The sequence below is a fragment of the Gopherus flavomarginatus genome, chromosome 2 (assembly GCF_025201925.1).
Source record: "Gopherus flavomarginatus isolate rGopFla2 chromosome 2, rGopFla2.mat.asm, whole genome shotgun sequence".
Taxonomy (NCBI): Eukaryota; Metazoa; Chordata; order Testudines; family Testudinidae; genus Gopherus; species Gopherus flavomarginatus.
This window is the reverse complement of record NC_066618.1, coordinates 21176551-21202539: the sequence shown is the minus strand read 5'-3', so window position 1 is coordinate 21202539 and position 25989 is coordinate 21176551. Positions and strand designations below refer to the sequence as shown.

Sequence of the window (25989 nt, the reverse complement as noted above, 5' to 3'; positions counted from 1 at the left end):
GCCACTCAAGTCCATAATATGGGAGCACAAAACATCCCTGACTTATGTTGCCTGAGTGCACCCAACTTCATGGAGGGCAGCAATTCAGCGGCCCTTCACTGTCATAGATTCCATTCAGGGGGAAATGGTGCACTTCTGGCTTCACAAAGATTGTGAAGAGCATAGTAATGTGGACAATACCGACGACACTGGAATCCAAATGGTCTGTAAACATTTCCAATGGGATTTCAATCTGCCAAAAGCATTTTCAACAATTCTGTACCTGCTGAGAGTGTAAATCAAATCACCTTTTGCCAAGGGCCTCTGAAACCAGTGTAGTTTCACAAGCCAAAGCTCGTGGGGGGTGGGGACTGAACCATCAAACTCATTTGGCATGACAGGGTAGATACCACTTGTCTTTTACCACCAGATCTCCAAGAAACGGTGTGAGTATATGCGAGGAATGGTACAAGAGATTACCTTTAACATTATATTACTGCTATATTTGTGTGTGTTTTGGAGCATGTGTGTCTCTATTTATTGTGCTAATAAAATTGCTCAAAGCTTTGCCCTCAGTGTGAGGGTCATCTCTGTGCACTTCAAGGTTCCCAACCAGATATTGAACTTGATAACCTGAATTCTGTTGTGCCTGATTCTGGGACTAGATCTCATCAACCCCAGCTCTTTAAATTAATATTAACTGGAAAATATTAATAGAATCAGTAACCACTTAAAGAATCAGGCAACACAGCACAGTTTGGAAACTCCATTCTCTGAAAAGCATCAATTACTTCAGGAATATTTTATGCCCCTCACTTTGGGTCAAACCATGTGACTGATTGCCTCAGAAACCTCCACCACCACTTTACCCACAGTTGACTTTCCAACACCAAAGTGGTTGGCAATGGACCTATAGCAGCTTCCAGATGGCTACAGCAACCTGCTTCTGGCCCAGGAAGGGTATCCTCATGCATGTGTCTTTATGCTGGAGAGTTGGGGTTAGCTGCTCATAAAGCTCAAGAAACATAGCTGTATTCATACATAGCTGTATTCATACATACAGAAGCACTTGTCGACTTACGGGGCATCAGCAGCTGTACCAAGCATTAATGAATAGATTCAAGTCTGCCATTCCTGGGTACTCCTCCACCTTCATCAAACTGTGGCAGGTGCCTTTGGTGGGTCAGAAAATGCTGCCGAAATGTCCACCTGTTTCTTACAGAAGGTCTGCCCATTTCCTGACACAGTTGTGAAAACACAAGCAATAGAAGTTCTTCAGAAGGTGCCTCTTTCATGTTGCTGGCTCCAGTAGCTGTGAATGCACTAATCAAAATGACTGCTCAGCAGGCTGTGTTGGCAGGCTGTTCAAACTTCCTGTAATGTGCAGTATGGAGAGTCACGTTTTCCCACAGCGCACCACAAAGAGCTGGAGAGTGGCCACATTTTGGTGGGGACTAAGGAGTCTGGGATATGGTTGCTTTGACTAGGGTCTGTGTGCTGCACTATGGATGCCAGAGCCCCAGGTTCAGGTCTGGGTTAGAAAATTCCTAATCTAGTGTTAACAATCAGTGTAGATGCTCAAACCCTGTGTTCTCTAACCCAGGATCAGCTGACTTGAGTCCCACTAACCATGGGCTTATATTACAGTGTAGGCATACCCACAGACAGCCAGGAGCAATTGGGCCGATTTCCAAACATACCCTGATGCTGGAGTCTTCCTCTCCTTCAAGTGCATGAATTCAGGAGGGGACTATCTCAAGGTCTCAATACGGAGATACATGAAGTTAGGTATACGAGGCGAGGCTGTTTTGGAACCTCCTCCCTTGGTCTCTCACATGGAAGCTCTGCCTTGTCCAATGAGCCAGAGCTCAATATCACCAATATGAAGCACTCGTGACCCAAATGCCTAGAGCTGCATACACTTGGCAGAACCTAGGCTTCAGTGGTGAAGTTGTCTCTATGTGAAGTAGCTTGCTGGGCTTTCCGAAGGAATGGGAAAAACTGAGTTTGTGCCACTCAGGCAGTGCTAACACTAAGCCCTGGCACTTGATATTCTTGGCCAACTTGAGCTTCTGCTTTGAAAACTTACTCACTCTGAAGCACTTCGAACAGTCCTTTCGTTAGATTTACATGAGTTTCCTTGTGAGTGGGGGCCCTCAAGGGGTGGGAAGTGCCCCCCCTTCTTTCTCAGGACCCAAGTTAACACCTGAAGGCATATCTGGCACCTCCTATACAACATGGATGACTCTTGAAGCAGACAACTCAACAGAAATGACAGTCTGTATTCCACAGTGTTAAGCTGAGGTCATAACTGCCTCCGACAGAATTTCCCAAACCCAGAACTGCAGAGATGTGATTCTTATTCCCTCTGAGGGCATTACATGTTATGTAGCCTTTCTCCTATGTGCACTTGGGGAAGAAAGAAATCCCAAGGGTTTGAGACATTTAAGCTGGCAGGAGCAGACACAAGCAGCAGCCTCAGCAGGAACTATTGGACACTCATGGTATCATTAGAGTGCTTTCCACAGTTTTTACTCTGTATAGTCTCTCTTCTGTGCTAATAGGCTGAAATGAAGAGACTGTGCTGCAGAGGGCAGAAGCTAATAGCCATGCTCCACTTCCCCTGAATCTCCTCTGTCCTCCTCTCCTGCCCGATCTTCCCAAATTCCCTCCAGTTTAAGGACCCTATCTTCCATTACTTTCTCAAATCTTCACTTAAGCAAAATTATTGACCCAGTGAACATTTTGCCTGAGTGCAGCAGGATAAAATCCTAAAAGAAGTGGAGTGAAAATACAAAGGTTTGAAAAGCAGCTGATTATGCAGTGAAGTTTCTCCCTCATATTTACATATTATGGCAAATAAAACTCATCTGATATATTTATATATTGATGGGTAGCCTTTTAAAACATGAATTTCCCATCATATAACATAATAGTACAATGAGATGCTTTTATGTATTATACAATAGTCTGATTTTATATATTATGTATACACACACCAAGCCTAATCATTTCTTCACTCGATCATCATTGATATAAGAATGGCAGCAGGCGGCTTAAGGGAAGTTTCTTCTTCCATTCCAGAAGAAAAGATAAAATTATATGTATTTAAAAAAATATAAAAACTAGTCTAACTCTACATCACAGTCAGTCACATTTTAAATAAGTGAGGGTACTGAGAGCAAATTACAACTTAAACACTAAATTGCTATTAGGAACCATTATGGTTAGCATGAACTATTCAACTGAATTTTAAAAACATACATTTCCTTATAACCACCATCTATGAGAGACAAATTGAGATTGCTCTAGTTCCTAAGGCAAAAGTGATGTGGATACAGTATCTTACCATCCAAAGTAGACTGCAGTGGTCCTATTCTTCCCATTCTTCTGACTCTCCAAACATGTCTGGCTGATGGCACATAAAGCTGTGTAACCTAATAAGTTAATAAACCTTGCAGTTAAGCATCTCCTATTAAAGATGCAACTAAACACATGCTTAAATAGTACATTGATGAGTCCAAGCAGTTGTGTTTGAAAATCTAACTAGTTATTAAAATAATATTCAACTAAAACTAGAGTAAATGCAATGTTAAGATAGAGAAATCAAGAACTCAAAAATCAGGACGTGACTGGGTGAAAGGTAAGCCTTAACTCTGCCTCCTTGTGGTTATAACGTAAAATATGGTTGTAAAACACTGGTGAAATACAATATACAGTATAATTTACACCACCGATCACTGTATATTAGAATCATGAATCATAGAATATTAGGGTTGGAAGGGACCTCAGGAGGTCATCTAGTCCAACCCCCTGCTTAAAACAGGACCAATCCCCAGATAGATTTTTTGCCGCAGTTCCTCAAATGGCCCCCTCAAGGATTGAACTCACAACCCTGGGTTTAGCAAGCCAATGCTCAAACCACTGAGCTATGCCTCCCTCACCTGGAGCACTAGTTAAAGGGGGACTAGAGGGGGCCACTTAGGGATCTGGGGCAAAAATCAGTACTTCGTCCTGCTAATGAAGGCAGGGGGCTGGACTCGATGACCTTTGAAGGTCCCTTCCAGTTCCAGGAGATATACCTATCTCCAATTATTACATATTACATAACATAAGTTACAGTACTAAACACACATTCTTCAGATATAGTTTGGTTTTTTAAGTGTCAAATGAAAACTCATTCTTTTCAGCATTTCTGTGAGATATCCAGGCACAAGATCTTAACAAGCATGAAGAACTGGACCATTCCAGAAATTTAGATTATCTCAAACTTTGGGAAGTCTCAAGTGTGTACATCACATAAAATAAACAGGTTTTTTTATTGTGCACAAGCAACATGACCAGCTGCTAAGAGCTATACAGTTAAAACTGCTGGACCAGTTGACTTCAAACTTGGCTTGTTTCTTAGATCCAAGCCTTCAACTGTTCCAGTTATGCTTGTGCAAATTTTCTCACAAGCATATTAGTATTCCATCTCTCTCTCTCTCCAGCAACAACAGATATGATTTTGCTCAAACTTTAAAGGAAATAAAGTCTCTTTTTTCACACAACGAACAGTCAACCTGTGGAACTCCTTGTCAGATGATGTTGTACAGGGCAAGACTATAACAGGGTTCAAAAAAGAACAAGATAAGTTAATGGAGAATAGGTCCATCAATGGCTATTAGCCAGGATGGGCAGAGATGGTGTCCCTAGCCTCTGTTTACCAGAAGCTGGGAATGGGCAACAGGGGATGGATCACTTGATGATTGCCTGTTCTATTCGTTCCCTCTGGGGCACGTGGCATTGTCCACTGTTGGAAGACCAGACACTGGGCTAAATGGACCTTCAGTCTGACCCAGTATGGCTGTTCTTATGTTCTCTTCTAGGGTGAGATCAAGCATGAACATTTTTATTTCAAAAGCAAAGCTTGACTGCTTCCACTACAATTCAGAGAAATACTCTTTCAAAGAAGTAATTCTTGCCATAATATACATTCCTTCCAGTGAGAAGAGGCTCACTATAACCCAATTTGTAATTTGCCCACGGTAATGTATCGAGACAATTTGGGACTTGCATTCTCCTTTCACTATAAATAGAACATTACTAAATCCAGGATCACTGTAAGTAGGTTTCACTTTACAAATTGGTAATATGACTACATGTAATGTCTTCTGATTAGTTGCAAGACTAACTAGAGATGTTTAAGAGAACAGCAACATATGTCTAGATTTTAAACTAAGTTAATTCCTGTGCAATATCGATGCCACACTCCAAAAGTAATTCTCATACCTCACAGCAAATATCTGACTATGTATTAAAACATCAAATAATTTAGTCTTGCACTAGCTGTTACTAGTGCACACTTTCCCAAGAAAACCCAATTCCCTGTATTTCAGAGTTTAAATATACAGACTAGATGGCGAAACTCAAGGTAAATATCTAAAATGTTGTGTGAAGAAACATTATTGTTACCTTATCTGCTTTAATGTTTTCTTGTTCTGACAGCCAGTGATTTGGTGGACAAAAATTTCTTCTTGTGTCTCTAGATTTCAACATTTTCACTAAATTAGTGATGACCTAGACGACAGAAACAGTTCTATTAAATATAAACTAGTTCACTAAATGAAGCCGTGCATAGGAAAGGTAATTCTTCAAAGCAAATTTCTAAAGAAATCATGTAAATAGTGTGTCAGGTTAAGTTATTTCCCCCCCTAAATAACACTACATTGTTCTCATTGCTAAATACTTCAGAAGACGTGATTAAGCAATTGAGATCTGGCCATAAACCACCACTAGAATTAGTTTACTGAAAAGTGCTTCCCCTTCTGCAGATCACAGGAATATCTCTAACGTATAAAAAAGTTATATGCTAACTCAGAAAAGCTAAAAGTAATCACATCAGCACAAAATAATTTCCTTCTGTAGGATCATTTATTAAAAATAAGACCTAATTCTAAGTATTTATACTGTGCTTATCAAGTTACCTGAGCCTTGTATAAGATTTTTAAACATTTTTACATTAAGCATATCATACCACCTCAGTCCCATATCCTAAGACTGAGTATACATCTCAGGCTGCCAGTTCCAATTTTAGATTAGAAAAATTGTTTTTTAATAACATCCCCACTTCTTCTCTACCCAGCACCAAACATTTTTCACAAACATCAGATACTTCTTCTCTCCCCAGCACCAAACATTTTTCACAAACACCAGATACTGACCTAATGTAAAAAAATAAAATCATACTTAGTCTTGAAATTGTATAACTCCAATCTTCTCACCAAAATATTATTGTATATATTCATACATAGCTGACAAAAATTAAGCAATTTAAAATAAAAGAAGTAAGGCCATTTCAATATCAGATGGTCCAAGAGAATGAGTGTATAGATAAACACAAAAATCTAACATTTTTATATATTTATATAACAAAATGAGGAAGTTGGGGAAAACACTTATCCTGGGCACTAGGCACCTCTGACAATTTAAAAAAAACACAACGGACACATCAGCAGCTCCCCAAAACTAGAAAATAACCACTCAGAAATATCAAATCCAACAGTAACTTTACAATACCCTATTGCACCCACAAATATCACCCCTGATCACACCCCTCCTGCTCCCAAATCTAAGTACAAATATATGAAATGACTTAGGAACCCTACCCAAATATATGTAAAACAAATGGAAGGATGCATTATATTTTTACAGGAGAACTAGCCTAAAGCAAGTTACCAAAGCTACCACAAGTAGGAATCCCCTTTGCCACTTAAAATTATAGCACTTGAAAAATGAGTAGAAGAAATGCACAGACAGTGCTTTCAAGGTATTTCTTGCTTAAACACAGTCTTAATGGGCACGTGTCAAAAGCAACAAAGAACTTAATGGACCTTCCCAAGAGCTTTGTCTCCAGATACTAAACAAAGGACCTTTTAATATCCAGTTTGTAAAGGAAGGTCCCGCAGGTTGGAATAAGACTGAAAGAAAATGCTATCAGGAGAACTGTTTGATTACACAGGAATTCTTTCATCACCTTCCCCTTGTAAAATTCAAGGCAGCCTAGATCAGTCATTAAAGTTCTGAGATTCCATTAGCCGCCCCCCACCCCCACGTTACAAAATCTAGAAAGAGATCTTCCACGTGAAGTAAAAGGATGTGTTGTTAAAAAAAAAAATAAAAACAGTTTAAAGAAGACTGCATTAAATTAGCTGGGACTGGAGTTACCCCAACAAAACATATTGGATTCTTAAAAATGAAAAGCACAACAAAAAAAAAAGTGTCCTTTAAATTTGTTTATATTTTTAAAAAACTACATAAAAATGGGAGTTTCCTTCTAATAATGTACCAGACGCAAGCATCAGTGCAAGTTAAACTTCAGGAAACGTAGTTTTTGATTCTGCTGTTTTAGAACGGTCAACTCAGAACTTAGTAAAATATAATCAACTACTTAAGTGTTTGAAAAACTCCTGTTATTGATTCCACAGAAAGGCTTAGAATTCTAAATGGATCAAATCATATTTTTACAGATATTTCTATTTCAATATTCATATCATAAGAAGACAGGTATTCTACTGAAAAGGAAAGAGGTCAGATGGTTCCATGTGTCAGATCCTGTCACTTCTCATGCCCCAGTTATGCTCATGCTTAACTTTACTGTGAGTAATCCCATTTATTTAAATTGAAACTATTCACATGCTTATCATTAAGCATACCTGCATTCGCAGGATTAGGATTTAAGTGTATATCAGTATTAAATATTGCATACATGTGTTTTCCATTAATGGAGGGGGAACGTGGAACACATGCAAAACAAGTAATAGAAATCCAGAGCGTAGCTCATAGAGAAGACTATATCTTATTTTCTTAGCTGTGTAGCCATGGCATTAGGAACCAGTAATCTTTTCCCATTTTTACATGGTTCAGAAAAATGAAAGGAAAAGCAGATAAATATTTTCTCAATCACAGAATCATAGAATTACAGGACTGGAAGGGACCTTGAGACGTCTTCTAGTCCAGTTCCCTCCACTGAAGGTGGGACTAAGTATTATCTAGACCAGTGGCTCTCAACCTTTCCAGACTACGTACCCTTTCAGAAAATTAAGTGAACGTACCCTCTCTCAAAACTAAGTGATTGGACAAAAAATGGCAAATGAAATTTAATGTAGATAAATGAAAAGTAATGCACACTGGAAAAAATAACCCCAACTATACATACAATATGATGGGGGCTAATTTAGCTACAATGAATCAGAAAAAAGATCTTGAGTCATCGTGGATAGTTCTCTGAAGACGTCCACGCAGTGTGCAGAGGCGGTCAAAAAAGCAAACAGGATATTAGGAATCATTGAAAAGGGGATAGAGAATAAGACGGACAATATATTATTGCCCTTATATAAATCGATGGTATGCCCACATCTTGAATACTGCGTACAGATGTGGTCTCCTCATCTCAAAAAAGATATACTGGCACTAGAAAAGGTTCAGAGAAGGGCAACTAAAGTAATTAGGGGTTTGGAACAGGTCCCATATGAAGAGAGATTAAAGAGGCTAGGACTTTTCAGCTTGGAAAAGAGGATACTAAGGGGGGATATGATAGAGGTGCATAAAATCATGAGTGATGTGGAGAAAGTAGATAAGGAAAAGTTATTTACGTATTCCCATAATACAAGAACTAGGGTCCACCAAATGAAATTAATGGGCAGCAGGTTTAACACAAATAAAAGGAAGTTCTTCACACAGCGCACAGTTAACTTGAGGAGCTCCTTGCCTGAGGAGGTTATGAAGGCAAGGACTATAACAGCGTTTAAAAGAGAACAGCATAAATTCATGACGGTTAAGCCCGTTAATGGCTATTAGCCAGGATGGGTAAGGAATGGTGCCCCTAGCCTCTGTTTGTCAGAGGGTGGGGATGGATGGTAGGAGAGAGAGATCACTTGATTGTTACTGTTAGGTCAGTCCCTCTGGGGTACCTGGCATTGGCCACTCTCGGTAGACAGGATACTGGGCTAGACAGACCATTGGTCTGACCCTGTACGGCCGTTCTTATGTTCAGGACTTTGATTTGTCTTGCGTACTCCCAAGTTTCACCTTACTTAAAAACTATTTGCTTTATAAAATCAGACATAAAAACACAAAAGTGTCAACACATTACTGAAAAATTGCTTTCTTTCTCATTTTTGCCATATTATAAAATAAATCAATTGGAATACATACATATATATATATGTACTCACATTTCAGTGTATAGTACATAGAGCTGTCATTGTAAGAGATTTTAGTTCGTTCTGACTTCACTAGTGCTTTTTATGTAGCCTGCTGTAAAACTAGGGAAATATCTAGATGAGTTGATGTACCCCCTTGGAAGACCTCTTCGTACACGCAGGGATGAGCGTATGCCTGGTTGAGTACCACTGATCTAGACCATCCCTGACAGGTGTTTGTCTAACCTGCTCTTAAAAATCTTCAATGATGAAGATTCTACAACCCCCCAAATAATTTATTCCAGGGCTTATCTACCCTGACAGCTTTCCTAATACTTAACCTAAATTGCCCTTGCTTGAAAACTTATGTCCCCTCTCAGTCGTCTCTTCTCCAGGCTAAACAAATGCAATTTTTTCAATCTTCCCTCATAGGTCATGTTTTCTAGACCTTTAATCATCATCGTTCCTCTCTGGACTCTCTCCAATTCATCTACATCTTTCCTGAAATTTGCTGCCCAGACTGGACACAATACTCCAGTTCAGGCATAAGCAGCACAGAGTAAAGCGGAAGAATTATTTCTCATGTGTTGCTTACAACACTCCTAATACATCCTAGGATGATGTTTGCTTTTTGGCAACAGTGTTACACTGTTGACTCTTATTTAGCTTGTGATCCACCTTGACCCCCAGATCCCTTTCTGCGGTACTCCTTGCCACTCATTTCCCATTTATATGTGCGCAAATGATTGTTCCTTTTGCACTTGTCCTTATTGAATTTCATCCTATTTACTTGATGTGGACAAACTGGAGAAATGGTCTCATTTTGAATTTTTATCCTATTCTCCAAAGCACTTGTAGCCCCTCTCATTTTGGTATTATCCGCAAACTTTATTAGTGTACTCTGTGTCATTATCTAAATAATTGATAAGATATTGAACAGAACTGGACCCCCCCCCTTGACTGTGAACCCTTCCAGCTTGACTGTGAACCATTGATGATTACTCTCTGGGAACAGTTTTCCAACCAGTTATGCTCCCACAGGATAATAGCTCCATCTAGGTTGTATTTTGTAGTTTTTTTTTTTTATTAGAAGGTCCTGCAAGACAGTATCAAAAGCCTTACTAAAGTCAAGATACACCACATCTACCGCTTCCCTCCATCCATAAGGCTTGTTACCTTCTCAAAGAAAGCTGTTAGGTTGGTTTGACAAGATTTATTCTTGACAAATACATGCTGTTACTTATCATCTTATCTTCTAGGTGTTTGCAAACTGATTGCTTAATTATTTGCTCCATTATCTTTCTGTGTACTGAAGTTAAGCTGACTGGTCTAATTCCCAGGGTTGCCCTTATTCTCCTTTTTATAGACTAGTACTCTATTTGCCCTTTTCCAATGCTCTGGAATCATTCCTGTCTTCCACTACTTTCTGAAGATAATTACTAATGGCTCAGATATCTCCTCAGTCAGTTCCTTGAGTATTTTAAGACAAATTTACACTCATCTAGCGCAACCGTCTATTATTTGATAAGCTATTCCAATTTCTAACTTCAGCAAAGTATTTTACCTTTTTTTTTTTTGTTGGGGAACGTACTGCTCACTTTTCATTACTGCAAATCAGTGCAAAGCAAGATGGTCTCCTTTGGAAAAGACCTAGTGCCATATATTGAAATCTTGCCAAAACAAGGTGAATTTCAGCCTTGATTGTTAAATTTTATCAATAAATTAGTCATGTGTTTGAAAAGTAAACAAGAGCTGTTTTGTTATTAACCACATTTCTGATCAGAACTAGAGACCAAGATATCTAAGATTTACATTTATAATTTGCTTAATAGACAAAATACAAACTGCTGAGAACAGTATAAGTAAACTGAAAAGTAAATAAGTTCAGATAATTTTTCTGGAGTCTAGTAGCTGTCTAGAAAAGAGTAATTTTTGTGTACTGTATACGCAACTATAATCTTGTATCAGAAGACACGAATTCAATAGCTGGCTTGAAAGAAAACAAAATGTTAAGCCAATTTTATCATAACTTCAAGTGAAGGAGAATGATAAAATAGGATAAACTAAAAGGCACAAATAGAGGAAGACGATATAAACCACATACATAAAAATGTCCAACATGCTGTCATTCCCAGTAAAATAGAAATACTGCATCTCAATTTGTGACCTTTAAATTGAAAGTTTATTTGCTAATTTAAAGACAAGTAATTAAATTAAATTGTGCAAACATATATTAGATCAATCTGCACAAATTATAAATTCAGTGATGCATTAGGACTGTATTCAATGCAATCAAAACATTATCAGTTACTCTCACTGCTACTAATGCTCATGCTCATAAGTGAAATGTGTTGTAAAATCAGGCAGAATGGGCTGGATAGAGGCTATCATAGACTTGTAGAATGAATAAGCATTCCTTAATTAGCCCATCAGGTTAAGTGCAAGCATTAATGGGCCTTTTCTAAAGTCTAGCATGACATCTTTCTCCAAACATGGCCAAGAAGAAAGTTCCATTAGCAATATTAATACAAGCTTAGTTGATCATTTTCATTCAATTAACTTCTTTCAATTAAATAGATAGCTTGACAAAAGCAGTGATAAAAGACCTGAAGGGACAGCTGATGACTCGAACTGAACATTAGTGCGCGCGAGGTCATCAGTATTAAACGGACTGTAAATCTAGCATTCAATTTGGAAAATGCATTTCTTCTGCTCCCACTCCTTTAATGAGCAATTTTAGCTGACTAGATGTGTTTGCTGCAGAAATTTCATGGCAAGTCAAGTACTCTTTTTTTTTTTCTCCTCTCAACAGTTATATTCTTCGTTTTTTTCCTGTCAACATTCTCAGCTTTCCTTAATTTATACCTTCTGTTTCCATGAGTAAAACTGGGTAGGAATGTATTGGTAGTTATTTAAAAATAACATTCATTTAGGTATCAGAGGGGTAGCCGTGTTAGTCTGGATCTGCAAAAAGCAACAAGGAGTCCTTGCCACCTTATAGACTAACAGATGTATTGGAGCATAAGCTTTCGTGGGTGAATATCCACTTAGTCAGACGCATACGTTTAGGGTATGTTTATCATGCAATAAAACACTTGCGGCACATCCGCAGATGGCCCAGGTCTACTGACTTTGGCTTGTGGGAATTGAGGCTCTGCGGCTAAAAACTAGTGTAGACATTCAGGCTCAGGATGAGAGGGTCCAATCCAAGAGTGAACACCCACACTGTGATTTTTAGTCGCGTAGCATGAGCCCCACAAACCCAAGTCAATTGACTGGGCTCTGAGATTCAGTGCTATGGGTTTTTTATTGCAATACAGATGTACTCTAAGTCTACTTCACTGGCCTGATTCATCACTGCATTATAGCAGTTTTCCACCACTGGTCTCGATGCAATTGTGAAATTGGTGTAACAGCAGTGAATATCAATCTCGAGTCTGCAGGTCAGCAAGGCACTTACTCATAGAATCATAGGACTGGAAGGGACCTCGAGAGGTCTTCTAGTCCAGTCCCCTGAATTCATACTGGACTAATTGTTATCTAGACCATTCCCTGAAAGGTGTGTGTTTAATGTGCTCTTAAAAATCTCCAATGATGGAAATTCCATAACCTCCCTAGGCAATTTATTCCAGTGCTCAACTACCCTGAAAGTCACAACATTTTTCCTAATGTCTAACCTAAACTGCCCTTGCTGCAATTTAAGACCATCGCTTCTTGTCCTATCCACAGTGGCTATGGAGAACAATTTTTCTCCCTCTTCCTTGTAACAACCTTTTATGTACTTGAAAATGGTTATGTCCCCTCTCAGTCTTCTCTTCTCCACTCTAAATAAACCCATTTTTTCCATCTTCCCTTATGCAGTATTTTCCATTTTGTATGTGTGCAAACTCTAGTTGACGCCTAATCAGTGCAGAGTAGAGAAGAAAAATTACTTCTTGTGTCTTGCTTACAACACTCCTGTTAATACATCCCAGAAAGATGCGTGATTTTTTTCACCGTTACATTGTTGACTCACATTTAGCTTATGATCCACTACGATCCCTAGATCCCTTTCCACAGTACTCCTAGGATCCTAGGCAATCATTTCCCATTTTGTATGTGTGCAAACAGAGTGGAGATGGATAGCAGGAAAGCAATCACTTGATCATTACCTGTTACGTCCACTCCCTCTGGGGCACCTGGCATTGGCCACTCTCGGTAGACAAGATACTGCACTGGATGGACCTTTGGTTTGACTCATTATGGCCATTCTTATGTTCTTATTGTTCCCTCATATGACCATGCAATCCCACCAGTCTGTGCCTGTGGGCTCTGGTCCATTCTCTCATATGTTAATGGAACTTCTCACATGCTTAAAATTAGTCATGTCTTGCTGAATTGGGCTTCAATTAATACTCATTCTATACCAACTCCTGCATAAAAGTCAATTAAAATATGAAACAAACTCATGTAAAAAAAAAAGCTATAATTATTTAATTTAGTCACCAAATGCATCCGACGAAGTGGGCATTCACCCACAAAAGCTCATGCTCCAATATGTCTGTTAGTCTGAAAGGTGCCACAGGACTCTTTGCTGCTTTTACAGATCCAGACTAACACGGCTACCCCTCTGATACTTGACAAAATGACATTGTTATTCTGTATACTCTTAAATGCAGTATTCACATTAAAGCAAATGTTATTTCCAAATTCCACGTTTCCTAAAGATAACCTCTGAGATAGAAGTATAATTGTGAAACAAACTGCAGCCAAATACTATTATGGTAAATGTCAATATAAGAAGGTCTAAAAGTCTTGTTTAATCTGTAACTGAAAAACGACATCCTGTACCTTAAACAGTTGAATCCATCGTTTTTGTTCTGTTTGTATACATTGCTGCATTTCTGTATTTGTTGTAACTCCAACACTTCTAAATGCTGCAATATATTCCTCACGAACTTCTGGCTTTGTTTCTGGGTAAGCCAACTTGATGATTCCTAAACATGCATCTCGAAGGCAGTGTGATAATATTACCAGCTCTTCTAGTGTAAAAGGCATCATTGATGATTGTCTTTGACCTACAGTTACATAAACAATAAGGTTACATTTCTAAAATAACATTTCTAATAATTTTTTTCTATATTTATATAATTATTCTTTTACTCTGTAGTGCAAAAACAACAATAGTCACACAACAGAGAAAGGAGACACACAAAGAAAACAAAAGCTACAAAACATAAGAAGTTGGCAAAAATTACTGAATTATTATTACAATAGTACTGGCTTAAAATTACAATGAAATGGATATTAACATGCGCACTTTATTTTTGTACTACATACTTATTGTTCAACTAACAGCCTGCAGACCCAATCTTCATGGTCCTTACTTTACTCCTGGAGGAATTCTGAACCAAAAAATTAAAAATTCTGCACACAGTATTTTCAAATGCTGCAAAATTCTGCATATTTTATTTTTCAAAATAACACAATATAATCATACCAGTTTCAATGATTTTTGGTCATTTTATTTCAAAATACCTGTTAGCAAGTATGTCTGTAACAATACAGACAACAACAAAGTTTCAGGAAATATTTTTTGACAAATAGATTCCCGACTAGGCATATTAGTACAGAACTCCGAGTAACAATTCACAAACAACAAAACTATATTTCCCACACCCCACAAAAGCGGTGCAAAGGCTCGGGAGACTCAGGGGTAACGGAGAAGCTGAGGGAGAGAGAAGTAAGTTGCTGAAAAGGAGCCTGGGTGTGAACTTGGAGGGTTGTTGGGTGTGGGTGAGAAAAGTATGGAACAGGTTTTTCTGGGGGGTGGGGAGGGATTGTTAGGGAACTTCCCCCATGCAGACGCTGGCTGATCCTTAGCCTCTCCCATTCAGGTCAGGCACATCTGCCTCTGTCCCCATGTGTTCCTGCACCCCCATGTGTCCTTGAACTCCCTGTCCACATGTGTCCCTCAACCCCCACCCAGACACCCACTCCCCTTATCCCAATGTGGCCCTGTAGCCCCATATCCTATGTGGATCTGTACCCTCTCCCCGCTCCCCATGCGTGTCTATGCCCCCACCCAGCCAGTCTTGTGACCTGTGTGTCTATACCTTTTCCCCCTGTGCTTTTGTGCCCCCACCCAGCCACCCTCTGTCCCTATATGTAGCTCTGCACCCCTCCCCCATCACCATGTGGCCCTGAACCTCTCTCCCCACTGTGGCCCTGTGCCAGCACTCCCATTCAGTTCCTGCCCCAGTCTGTCCTTCCCCAGTAGCTCTTATGAGCCTCCATCTGACCGCCCCCACAACAGTCCCACGCTGTCTGTCTCTCCATAGCCCATCACCTGGCCTGACAGGCGCTGCAAAAAAGGCAGGCTCTCTCTCTTCTCTAGCTGGCTGGGAGTTGCTACTGTGTTCCATTGCCACAGAGCTCTCTGGTGGGAAAAAGGCATAACTGCAGGAGTTATTTTCTGATGGGAGCTGCTGCTGTTCTTGCACAACCATGCCCTCTGGTAGGCAAAAGGCGGAACTGCAGCAACATTTTAGCAGAAGCTTTTTTTCCACTCAAAAAATTAAAAGTATGCACTTGTGTAATAGCGCAGAATTTCCCCAGGAGTAACTCTCACAAAACTCCTACTGAAATCAACAGTAATTTCAAGAGAGTAAGGTCTGTCAGATTAGATCCCAGAGAATGCTTGAAGCTCTTACCTTCTATAGGGTCACCAAAGAATTCATTATCATGTATAGAAATAAGTGAATGACTAAATAAAGAACTGAAAAGGTAGAAGAGTGGAATGATCCGACTGGAATCTTCTAAAGACATTGGCGATCCCCTTGATATTACCTGAAGCAGTGGGACCATAGACCTTAAAATATAAAAAATCAAAATACAAAAATCAAATGTTTCCTTTCAAAAAATGCTTTAAGCTTCATCAACAAAAAGTCAAAATATTATTGACTAGTTCTATAAAATTTGCAGTGTTCTAGCCACGTTGGTCCCAGGATATTCAAAAGACAAGGATGGTGAAGTAATATATTTTATTGGACCAAATTCTGTTCGTGACAGAGACAAACTTTTGAGCTTACAGAGAGCTTTCCTTCAGCTATGGGAAAGGTACTCAGTGTCACAGCTAAGGGCAGCTCTACATTTAAAACATTGCAGCGTCACAGCTGCTGTAGCGCTTCACTGAAGAAAATACTATGCCGACGGGAGAGCTTCTTCTGTTGGTATCTTTAATCTCCCTCAGCAAGAGGCAATAGTTACATCGACGGGAGAAGTACTCCTGTTGACATAGTGCTGTCTACAGCAGGTGTTAGGTTGGTCTAACTGCATCATTCGGAGATGTGGATTTTTCACACCCTGAGGGTTTGGATACACTTGCAGCTGTACAGCACTGGGAGTTACAGCTGTCTTCGTACAGGTGTGTAGGGAAAGAGCTGCAGTGTGGCCACACTGACAGCTACCAGCGCTGCACTGTGGCCACATTTGCAGCGGTGTTGAGAGTGGTGCATTATGGGCAACTATCCCAGCGTTCAAGTGGCTGCAATGTGCTTTTCAAAAGAGGGGGGTGGGGTGGAGTGTGACAGGGAGCGTGGAGGAGAGAGAGAGTGTGGATTTTTGGAGCCGACACTGTGTCAGCACCCTGCCTTGCAAATTCCGACCACTTCCCCCACCCCTCTCTCATTCACTCTTAAATGCAAATAGCCTTCAGACCAGATAAGCAGCTGCTCCGACAGACTCCCTCCCCCTGCCTCAGCCATGCTGTTTCTCTCTTCAAGCAAACACTAACTGTGGACATTCCCTGTCTGCCTCTGCTCGAGCAAACAATTGCTGTGTTTGTCTTTTAGATAAGCAGCTCCGGGAGCCCCGAGTTCACAACAAAACTAAGAGAGGCATCATAACAAAACAAAGAGAGTTCTTTAGTTAAAAGCATTATGGGAAAATTCCGGAGGTCAGTTACAGCGTAGTAAGATTAATCACTGTTTACACTGGCACTCCAGCGCTGCAGCACCAGCGCTGTTCTCTTTATTCCTCTCATCCATGTGGAGTACAACCAGCGCTGTAGCCAGGGAGATACAGCGCTGTATGTGTCTTGCCAGTGTGGACGGGGAGTAAGTTGCAGCGCTGTAAAACCACTACCAGCACTGCAAACTCTCCAGTGTAGCCAAGGCCTTAGTTTAAACATCTTATATGCCCTCTGTTGGGAACTATATCCTGCTTAAGCAAGATGGAATGATTATTTATAGGGTGCCACTGCTTTGTATCTGAGTGCTTAACAAATACAATTACCACACTCCTGTGTTATCTCTATTTTAGAATTGTGTCTTATTTCTGGTTTAGAACTGGAGAACAGAGGCAAAAAGAGATTAAGTAACTTGCACGTTACCACACAAAAAGTCTGTCAGAGCTGGGAACATAACTTAGATATTTTACACCTCAGTCTTGGACCTTAGCCACAAGACCATCCTTCATCCATAAGATAAACCTGATAGCCTAAAAGGTCTTTTTCCACCTCTAACTACTATGACCCCATATGAAGAGTCCCCTTATGTTTTATGGTAATTAAATGCATCTTAAGAATAGGCATAGAAGATACATCAGCGTGCAGGATGACATTGGAGAAAGGATGGGTAGCAGAGTATAATGAAATATTTTGAATATAAGTACTACACTGCAATTGGAAACTGATACAAACTGAAACAATGCAATTACATACTTAGAAAATATATTTTCATATTTAATTTTTAAGCAAAAAGTTGCAACAAGGACTATCACTGTGTAATTATCAAATACACATGGATGCATACTGAGGTCTAAGAAAAAGTGCCATTCGGTATCTATACATGTTATTTAAATAACTTGAGGGTGCTCCTTGCTTACAAAACAATCACTGCACCTTAGGCTGAAGAACCTCAGAGCCCAAAGACAAATGTGTTTCTAGCAAATTGAGGTCAAAGGTCAAATTTTACTAGCCCAGGGTATGATTATCACTTTACTTCTAAAACAGGAAGCAATTTAAATTTATCATGAAGAAATGTAACAAGCTATTCAAATATTAAATTCAATGAAATAAAGAAACCAAGCAAGTCAAACTGCTGAAAGGCACACAAAAAAAATAAAAAATTAAGTTATAACACATCTGGTTCCTGCCTTTCACACTGTTCTCATTCTCCTTCTCTCTGTCATCATTTTCTTCTCCCTTCTGCCCTTCCACACTGACAGCTCCCCAAGGCTCTAGCCCCTAAATTAACTGCAATATATTTGACTAACATTTTGCTTCACAGATGAATTGAGATGTGGGACTAGAAATTCTCAAAGTACACACAAACATAAAACAGTCATTCTGGGAACAAAAGCCCAACTGATCTTTAAGGAATGATTTGGGGAGTGAGATAGAAGGATAGGAAGAACAGTATTTTTGGACGGAGGGGGAGGGGTAGAGTAAAACACTCCCTCACAACTGTTCATAAGCCTTATTCTCTTTGCTTTCTTTAATTTCCTGTATGTGAAATTTAGGATTTTTTCCAGAAATTTTTTCCCTCAGTAGTACCCAATGGGGAGGATCAAACACCCTTTGCTGCTGCACGCTGCTGGCATCAGTATATGGGGCCCAGATGACTCTGGGCTTGTCTACACTTACATTTTATAGCGCTCTAACTTGCTGGCTCGGGGGGGTGGATTAAACTGACTCATAGAGGTGGATTACCAGGAGCACTAGGAGAGCTCTCTCCCAGCGCTTGCGCACGACCACATTCACACTTCAAAGTGCTGCCACGGGAGCATTCCTGCGGCAGCGCTTTCAAGTTTCCACTGTAGAATACCCTCGGAGTCTCCTCAATTCCTTCTCTCTGGAAACTATGATGCAGAGGGGCAGGATGGCGGGTTGTGGAATGGAATGTGCAACACATCTCAAAGAATAACAGTTATGAAAGGTTAGTCCGTTTTTTTCTTCTTCAAGTTTTGCACATGTACATTCCACTCTTGGATCGGCCTTCAGGTACACACCCACACACACACAGCGGTACAGCTCGACCAAATACTGAGTGATGGCATACAAGGAGGCAAAAGTGTGCACTGTTGACTAGGCTGCTGTTTTCCAAAGGTCCAGGATAGGGATCTGCCTTAGGAATGCCATTGAGGATGATTGTAATCTTGTAGAGTAGGCAGTCAGCTTTTCTGGAGGTGAGTTGCCTGCCAGATCATAACACGCGTGGGATACAAGAAGTTATCCAAGATGAAATTATCTTGAATAACAAATTGGAAAACTTTTAATTCTGTATGGTATGACCATGAACAGTTAGGTGGACTGCTGAAATAGTTTGGTCCTGTCTATGCAGAATGCCACTGCTCCTCTAGCATCCAATGTGTGTAGCCATTGCTTGTCCCTGTGTGTGTGTGTGGTTTGGGGTAAAATACAGGTAAGTAAACTGACTGACTGACATGAACATCTGAAATTACCTTAGAGAGAAACCTCAGATGAGGGCATAAGTACACCTTATCTTGAAAGAAGTCTGTGTATGATGGTTCGGATGTGAGGGCATGCAGTTTGGAGACCCTTTTAGCAGAGATGAAAGCAATTAGGAAGACCACCTTCCAAGAAAGGTATAATAAGGAGCATGTTGCTAGAGGCTCAAATGGTTGTCCCATAAGTTTAAACAAAACTAAATTCAAGTTCCAAGGGGAAATGGGCTCCCTTAGTTGATGGTACAATCTTTCAGACCTTCAAGGAATGTAATTGTTATTTATTAGAAAAAACAGAACAGTTATGAATGTGAAGGCGGAAAGCTGATATTGCTGCCAGGTGAACCATGACAGGAAATCACTAAGCCTTGCTGTTTCAGGTGCAGCAAATAGAGTATTTATTGGATGGATGAATGCATCGGTGAGACTCCAGTTTGACAAGTCCAGATGGAGAACCGCTTCCATTTTGACAGGTAATTGGCCCTGGCGTACAGCTGTCTGCTACCTAGTAAGATCTGGTGAACTTGCTCCAAAAGCAAGCCTACCCTTTGGGATTTAACCATGGAACTTCCAGGCCATTAAATGAAGGGTTCACAGGTTCAGGTGGATCAGCCCATCATGGTCCTGAAAGATCAAATCTAGATGCAACAGCGTTGGAGTTTCCACTGAAGTCCAGTAGAGCAGAGAACCAGCGTTGGCATGTCATACTGGGGCTATTAATACAACGCAGGAGTGGTCCCACTTGACCTTTAGTAGCACTCTGTGTAGTGGTGGGATTGTGGGAAAAGCATAATAAAGCTTTCCTGTACAGGGCAGCACGAAGACATCAGTGATAGAACCCAGACAGTGGCCTTGTACCGGTGACATTTTCTGTTGTACTTGTTTGCAAATAAGTCTATTTGGGGAGTCCCTCACTGCTGAAAAATGCATCTGGCTATATCCAGGCAAAGAGATCACCGGGGGTGATTGGAGCAAGACCTGCTCAGGTGATTTGCTAGCTTATTCTGCACTGCTGGAAGGTAAAAGGCCTTGAGGTTGATTGAATGGGCTCTGTTACATTCTCATAGGTGAATTGCTTCCTGACACCGGAGGGATGACCAAGCTCCTCCCAGCCTATTAAACATGTTGTCCATAAAGACAAACAGGTTATCCCCCAATATGAGGTAGGAAAAGCCTGACAGGCAAGACAAATCCCCCTGAGCTCTCAGACACTGATATGAAGAGTGAGCTTCATCAAGGACCAAATACCCTGAGTTCGGAGGGGCCTCAGGTGAGCTCCCCACCCTAGAGTCAACGCACCTGAGACTAGAGTCATAGACAGTTGAGGGCAGAGGAAGGGAATGCCTGCACAAACACAGAGGATTCAACCACCAATTCAGCAAAATTAGAACCTGCTAAGGTACTGTGAGTACAGTGTCTAGATGCAGACGACCTGGCAAGTACACTGAGGCCAGCCACATCTGAAGGAGGTCTGAGGTACAGCCTTGCATGTTGTACTACATATGTGCATTCGGCCACGTGCCCAAGGAGTCTCATATAGTTTCAGGTTGTTGTGATTGGATGAATCTTGAGGTTTGTCACAAGAGATTGAATATAATGGAACCCTGACTCTGGGAGAAGCACTCCCAGAGTAGAGTCCAACACAGCCCCTATAAACTCTATCTTCTGCACTGAGCAAAGGATAGACTTGTGGTCACACATTTGCATATGTTCCTAAAATACCCAAGAGCTGGGGTTAGCTCATGTTCCTGTGGTTGTTTGGAGTCATTATAGACAAACTTCCACTTAAATACTCTACTGTCAGTTTCCCAAAACTTAGTGGTGACCATTTATCTGTGCCAAAGTTCACAGGCCTCAAGCCTTATGATAACTGCTGAAGCAATGTCTTACAGGATACAGGCCTGTAGTTTCCTTGCATTAGTGCTGAATAAAATAAATGCTAAAGCTAGTTATAGGCTACATTTGGCTTTCGGGATTAAGAAATAATGGGAGTAGAAACCCTTCCCTCAAGTTCTGCAGAACCTTTTCCCATCTGAAGAACCTCTTGGACCATAAGTTATTTGTGAGAGGAGTTCCAAAAGAGGGATGAGACGGGAGGGTGGAAAGGAGGGGAAGAAATAAATTGGAGGGTGTATCCCACTTCTACAGCACTCAACATCCAATAGTCTGTGGTGGTACAGGACCAAGCACTGAGGAAATGGGAAAAGGAGTTTGCAAACAAAGAAAAAATGGGGTCCAGCATCCTTGAGGGTCTCATCAAAATGCCTGCTTATAATGCACTATATGTTTAGGTGGAGCAGGCACTGAAGCAGAGGTAGAAAGAGGTGGTAGTCTACAATTATAACCTATACTCTTTCCTCACACTCCATTGGACCTCCTGTGGGAGCCCAGAGAACTGCAACCAGGAGCTCCTACGCATGGCTCCTGCAAAAACCATGGACCTGACAGCCAAGTCTGCTGCATCCAGTTGCACCGCGGTCCTCGCCACCTATTTTCCCTCATCTACTAGTGAGAACTCCTCCTGTCTAGCCTCTTTGGGAGCAGAATGTCTTTAAATTTCAGTATGGAGTCCCGTACATTAAAGTCATACCTGCCCAAAAGTCGATGGTGGTTTGCAATCTTGAGTTGCAACACTCCAGTAGAATGAACTTTCCTTCCAATTAGGTCTAACTATTTTCAGTCTTTTGATTTTGGGTTGCACCCTGATTTCTCTGTCTTTCTCTCTCATTGGCAGCAGATATCACCAGGCACCCCAGGAGTGGATGCAAGTAAAGAAACTCATAACACTGGGTGGGTATTGTGCTCGGCTATCTTTCAAGTTGGGGGAAGGGATGCAGGTATCTACCACAGTCCCTTAACTGTTTCCATAATGGTGTCTTTGAGAGGCAAGGCCACTCTGGAAGCACCTGCAGTGGCTAAAATATCAACCAGGTGGCGAGAGAGTTTTTACTTCCTGAACCTGTATGCCCAGACTTAAGGCAACCCTCTAACAATTGCTGGTGTGCCTTATAGTCGTCTGGAGGAGATGACATGCCCTCACTCCCTCTTTCCCCACTTCAAGATTGCCTCATCGGGGAGGAGGAAAAGGAGGCAAGTACTGGCTGCAGACGCTCTTCCTCCTTTTTTTGATCTGCAGGGTCCTGTTGAGCTGGCACTTGAAGTCTGATCCCAGGCTCAGTACCAGAGTCAGGAACAGGTGCTACCTGGTGGGTAGATGCCACATATCTTTCCAAGATTACCAAATAGTAGTGCCTGGAATATGATCAAGAAACTGGGGGAAAGCCCCACAGATTCCAAAGAGGCCACTGGACAGGCTTGGACCCCCAGTGACCTCCTGGAAAACCACCACACAGTACTCCTGTGACAGGATCCACTTAAAGGGTGGAAAGGTCTTAAGGAGGAGTTGGTTCAAGGATGGGAAATATAGGACCCAACCTCCGATTCAGAAGATGCGCCTCCTTCCACTAACCATGGGGATGCAGTTTCAGAGGGCGCCGGTGACCTGTACCGAGTTGGAGAAGCCCACTAAAAGAAGCAAGCACCACAGGTTTCCCCTTGGATTGTACCAAAGCGCACATCATCAGGGGAACATGAAGATGGCATGGTACCCAGCACTGTAGCAAACCTTCCGGTTCTCCCTTGTCCATCGGCACCAGTAGCATCAACTCTTGTACTGCCAGCAACACTGCCACCGACAGGGTCAGGAGGTCCCTGGCAGCAGCAAATGCCTGCGGCCTGGTCACTACGGTTCAGTGCCACAGATGTAGCTCTGGACTTGACAGAACATGCCTAGGCACCCTAGTAAACACTGCCATCTTTTGAGGAACTGAAGCAAATAAGTGCTTGGGTTTAGACCACACACAACTCTTATTCCCATGCCTAGCAGACATGGATCTCCCAATTTCAGCACTCTGCTTCTTATGCCTCTTCTCAGGTACTGGGGACGGCAAGCAGTGTTGGGACTCAGGTATGGTAGGAGGCGCACTCCTCACCAATGCCAAGGCACCTGGCACCAACTCTGACTGACCTGGCTCAGAAGTAGGTCTCAAGGCCACCTCCCTGAGTCTAAACTTTACCCTGGCTTTATGATCTTTCTTTCTGAGAGGCTTAAAGTCCCTGTAAATTTGGCAATGCTCTCCATTATGAGCTTCCCTGAGGCACTTCAAGCAACTCAAGTGTGGGTCACTGACAGGCATAGCCTTATTGCAGAAAATGCAGGGCATGAAGCCCAGTCACAGAGACATCCCTCAGCACTGGGACTCGACCAATACCCTGAGATAGTTTAAAAAAAAAAATCTAACTGAATGCTAATAATCTTAATCACACTAACTATTTACAACACAAGAGAACACAGTTCACTGACAGAATCTGTAAATGCAAGAAGAGCAGATCTAGAGGCCACCATGGGCAGCAGTAAGAAGAAACTGAGGGAACTTTGGGGTCAGTTGGCCCTTTATAACGACAACAGCAGCGCGTGGCAGCAGAGGATGCTTGAGCCATCCTAATGGGTACCACTAAGATGAAAAAATTCTAGCACCTGTGCATACAAAAAGCAGAATGGACATGTGCAATCACTAAAAGAAGGAAGTAAGGGTATTGATAAACATTTGTACAATGATGCTACAAGTCTCTGCCCTCTGGAAAATAGCTGTCAACCAGATTATGGGATTAAAAATATTGTACCAGTATTGAAAAACAAGCCAGATGCCCCTTAACAGAGAATTATGTAACTAGTGTACACACTTATGCATTAATAACTGCACAAATTTGTTGCATTCTGATTGGCTTAGATGCCTCTTCAGCTATTATACACAATAATGTAAACCCTGAAGTGCAGCAGCAGAGTTATATTTTTCCAATGTATTTAAAATTGTTTCTTTTAGAATATTGCATTGCCATTAGGAAAAATATTCTATTGCACAAAATTAGAACATAAACTTATAACACCATTATGGGTGTTTAAGTAACTTTTTAAACATAACCAGTGTTAACATCCTGCACACATACAAACTGCTCCTAAAATCTGGTGGCATCAAGGAACATCGAGGGGGAAGAGGAGGAAGGCAAATGGCTGCTAATGAGCCATCTGCCATTTTACCTATGGCCACAGGAGTACATCTACAAAGGGAGTTAGGGTGTGGATCCAGGGACATACTGTTTTCCTCACCTCCACTGCTCACTATATCTATCCTGCGCATCTGGCCTGTAGACTAGTCTGACATTCTTCAGGTTGAGAAGAACCTGGGAACTGGCATAATAATTACAAAACTTCAAATACCGATATTTTTAAAATAATAAAGCCATTTTAATTTTTATTCTAAATAAAGATTAAGTCAAACTCCCACTGAAGTCAACTGAAGTTTTGCCTTAGTAAGAACTTTAGGGTTTTGTTGGTTTTCTGGTTTGTTTTTCCTACCATCATATTTGCCCACTGTGCCACTAATTCTCTTTTCCTTTTCATAAGACATGCTATATTATGAAAAGAGCTCAGTGATAGAAATGACCTAATACATACCCTGTAATCATTCGTGTAGTCATTGAAGAAATTAGATACCAAAGATGCCTCAGGAACCTGGCATTAAATGCTAAACTGTAAAGAAGCCTAGAAGAGAAAAACCAAATACATTACTGAAGCAAATGAATGTTGTCACGCAAGAAAACCACAATATTTGTATCATGCCTTTCAAATCAAGCACTCCCCAAGCTGACGTACAAAAATATAAATTAAGGTAGTTTTAATACATATAAACTTTAAAAAGATTTTGAACTGTTAAAGAAAGGGAGTAATAATGCCATAAAGGTAAAAAAATCCAGCAACTCTGCAATGAGAAATGCACAGGCAGACCCTGCATTAAAACCTGCATCACATTGCAGTCCTGAGGCCCAAATTTGTACAAAGGAATGAGGCACACATTAAACAAACATTACATGCTTCAAACCTCTGAGTTATTTTATGAGTAACAGTATAATGCTGAGGTGGGAAATTGACAGGTCATTCTGTATGGCTTAATTTATTTTAATTAGCAAAGCAAATTGACTAGATTGTTTTAAAATACAAAAAATTTGTGTCTTAAAATAGATTAAAATGTCTTATGAATAGCTAATCTCCACAAAAATAATTACTAGTTTAAAAAATCGAATACACTTCTTGTTGTGTGTGTTCAGGTACAAGTTATGGAATCAAATACATTCCTTTTTTTAGAATCTAGTATAACAATTAAATCCAAGGGACAACGTTTGTTCTCAGATATACAGGTATTCTCCTTTTAGTTTAATAGGAGCTGCATCCCCCAGTGTACATTTGAAGGCAGAAAATGGTCCTCAAGTACTTTACAGATGTATTTAAAACTTGGCGTGCACTTTCACAGATTAAAGGTATCAT

General features: G+C 40.8%; 1 protein-coding gene across 1 annotated transcript in view; it reads right to left on the bottom strand.

Annotated features, from left to right (window-relative positions):
- UBE3C (ubiquitin protein ligase E3C) overlaps positions 1–25989 on the bottom strand; it is a 177483-nt gene that overhangs the window by 84666 nt on the left and 66828 nt on the right. Inside the window, exons 11-15 of the mRNA XM_050942223.1 lie at positions 25123–25209; positions 15854–16011; positions 13992–14218; positions 5434–5538; positions 3329–3416 (exon numbers count right to left, since the gene is read on the bottom strand). Of these exons, the coding sequence (XP_050798180.1) occupies positions 3329–3416; positions 5434–5538; positions 13992–14218; positions 15854–16011; positions 25123–25209 (665 nt within the window). The remainder of the gene's footprint in view (positions 1–3328; positions 3417–5433; positions 5539–13991; positions 14219–15853; positions 16012–25122; positions 25210–25989) is intronic.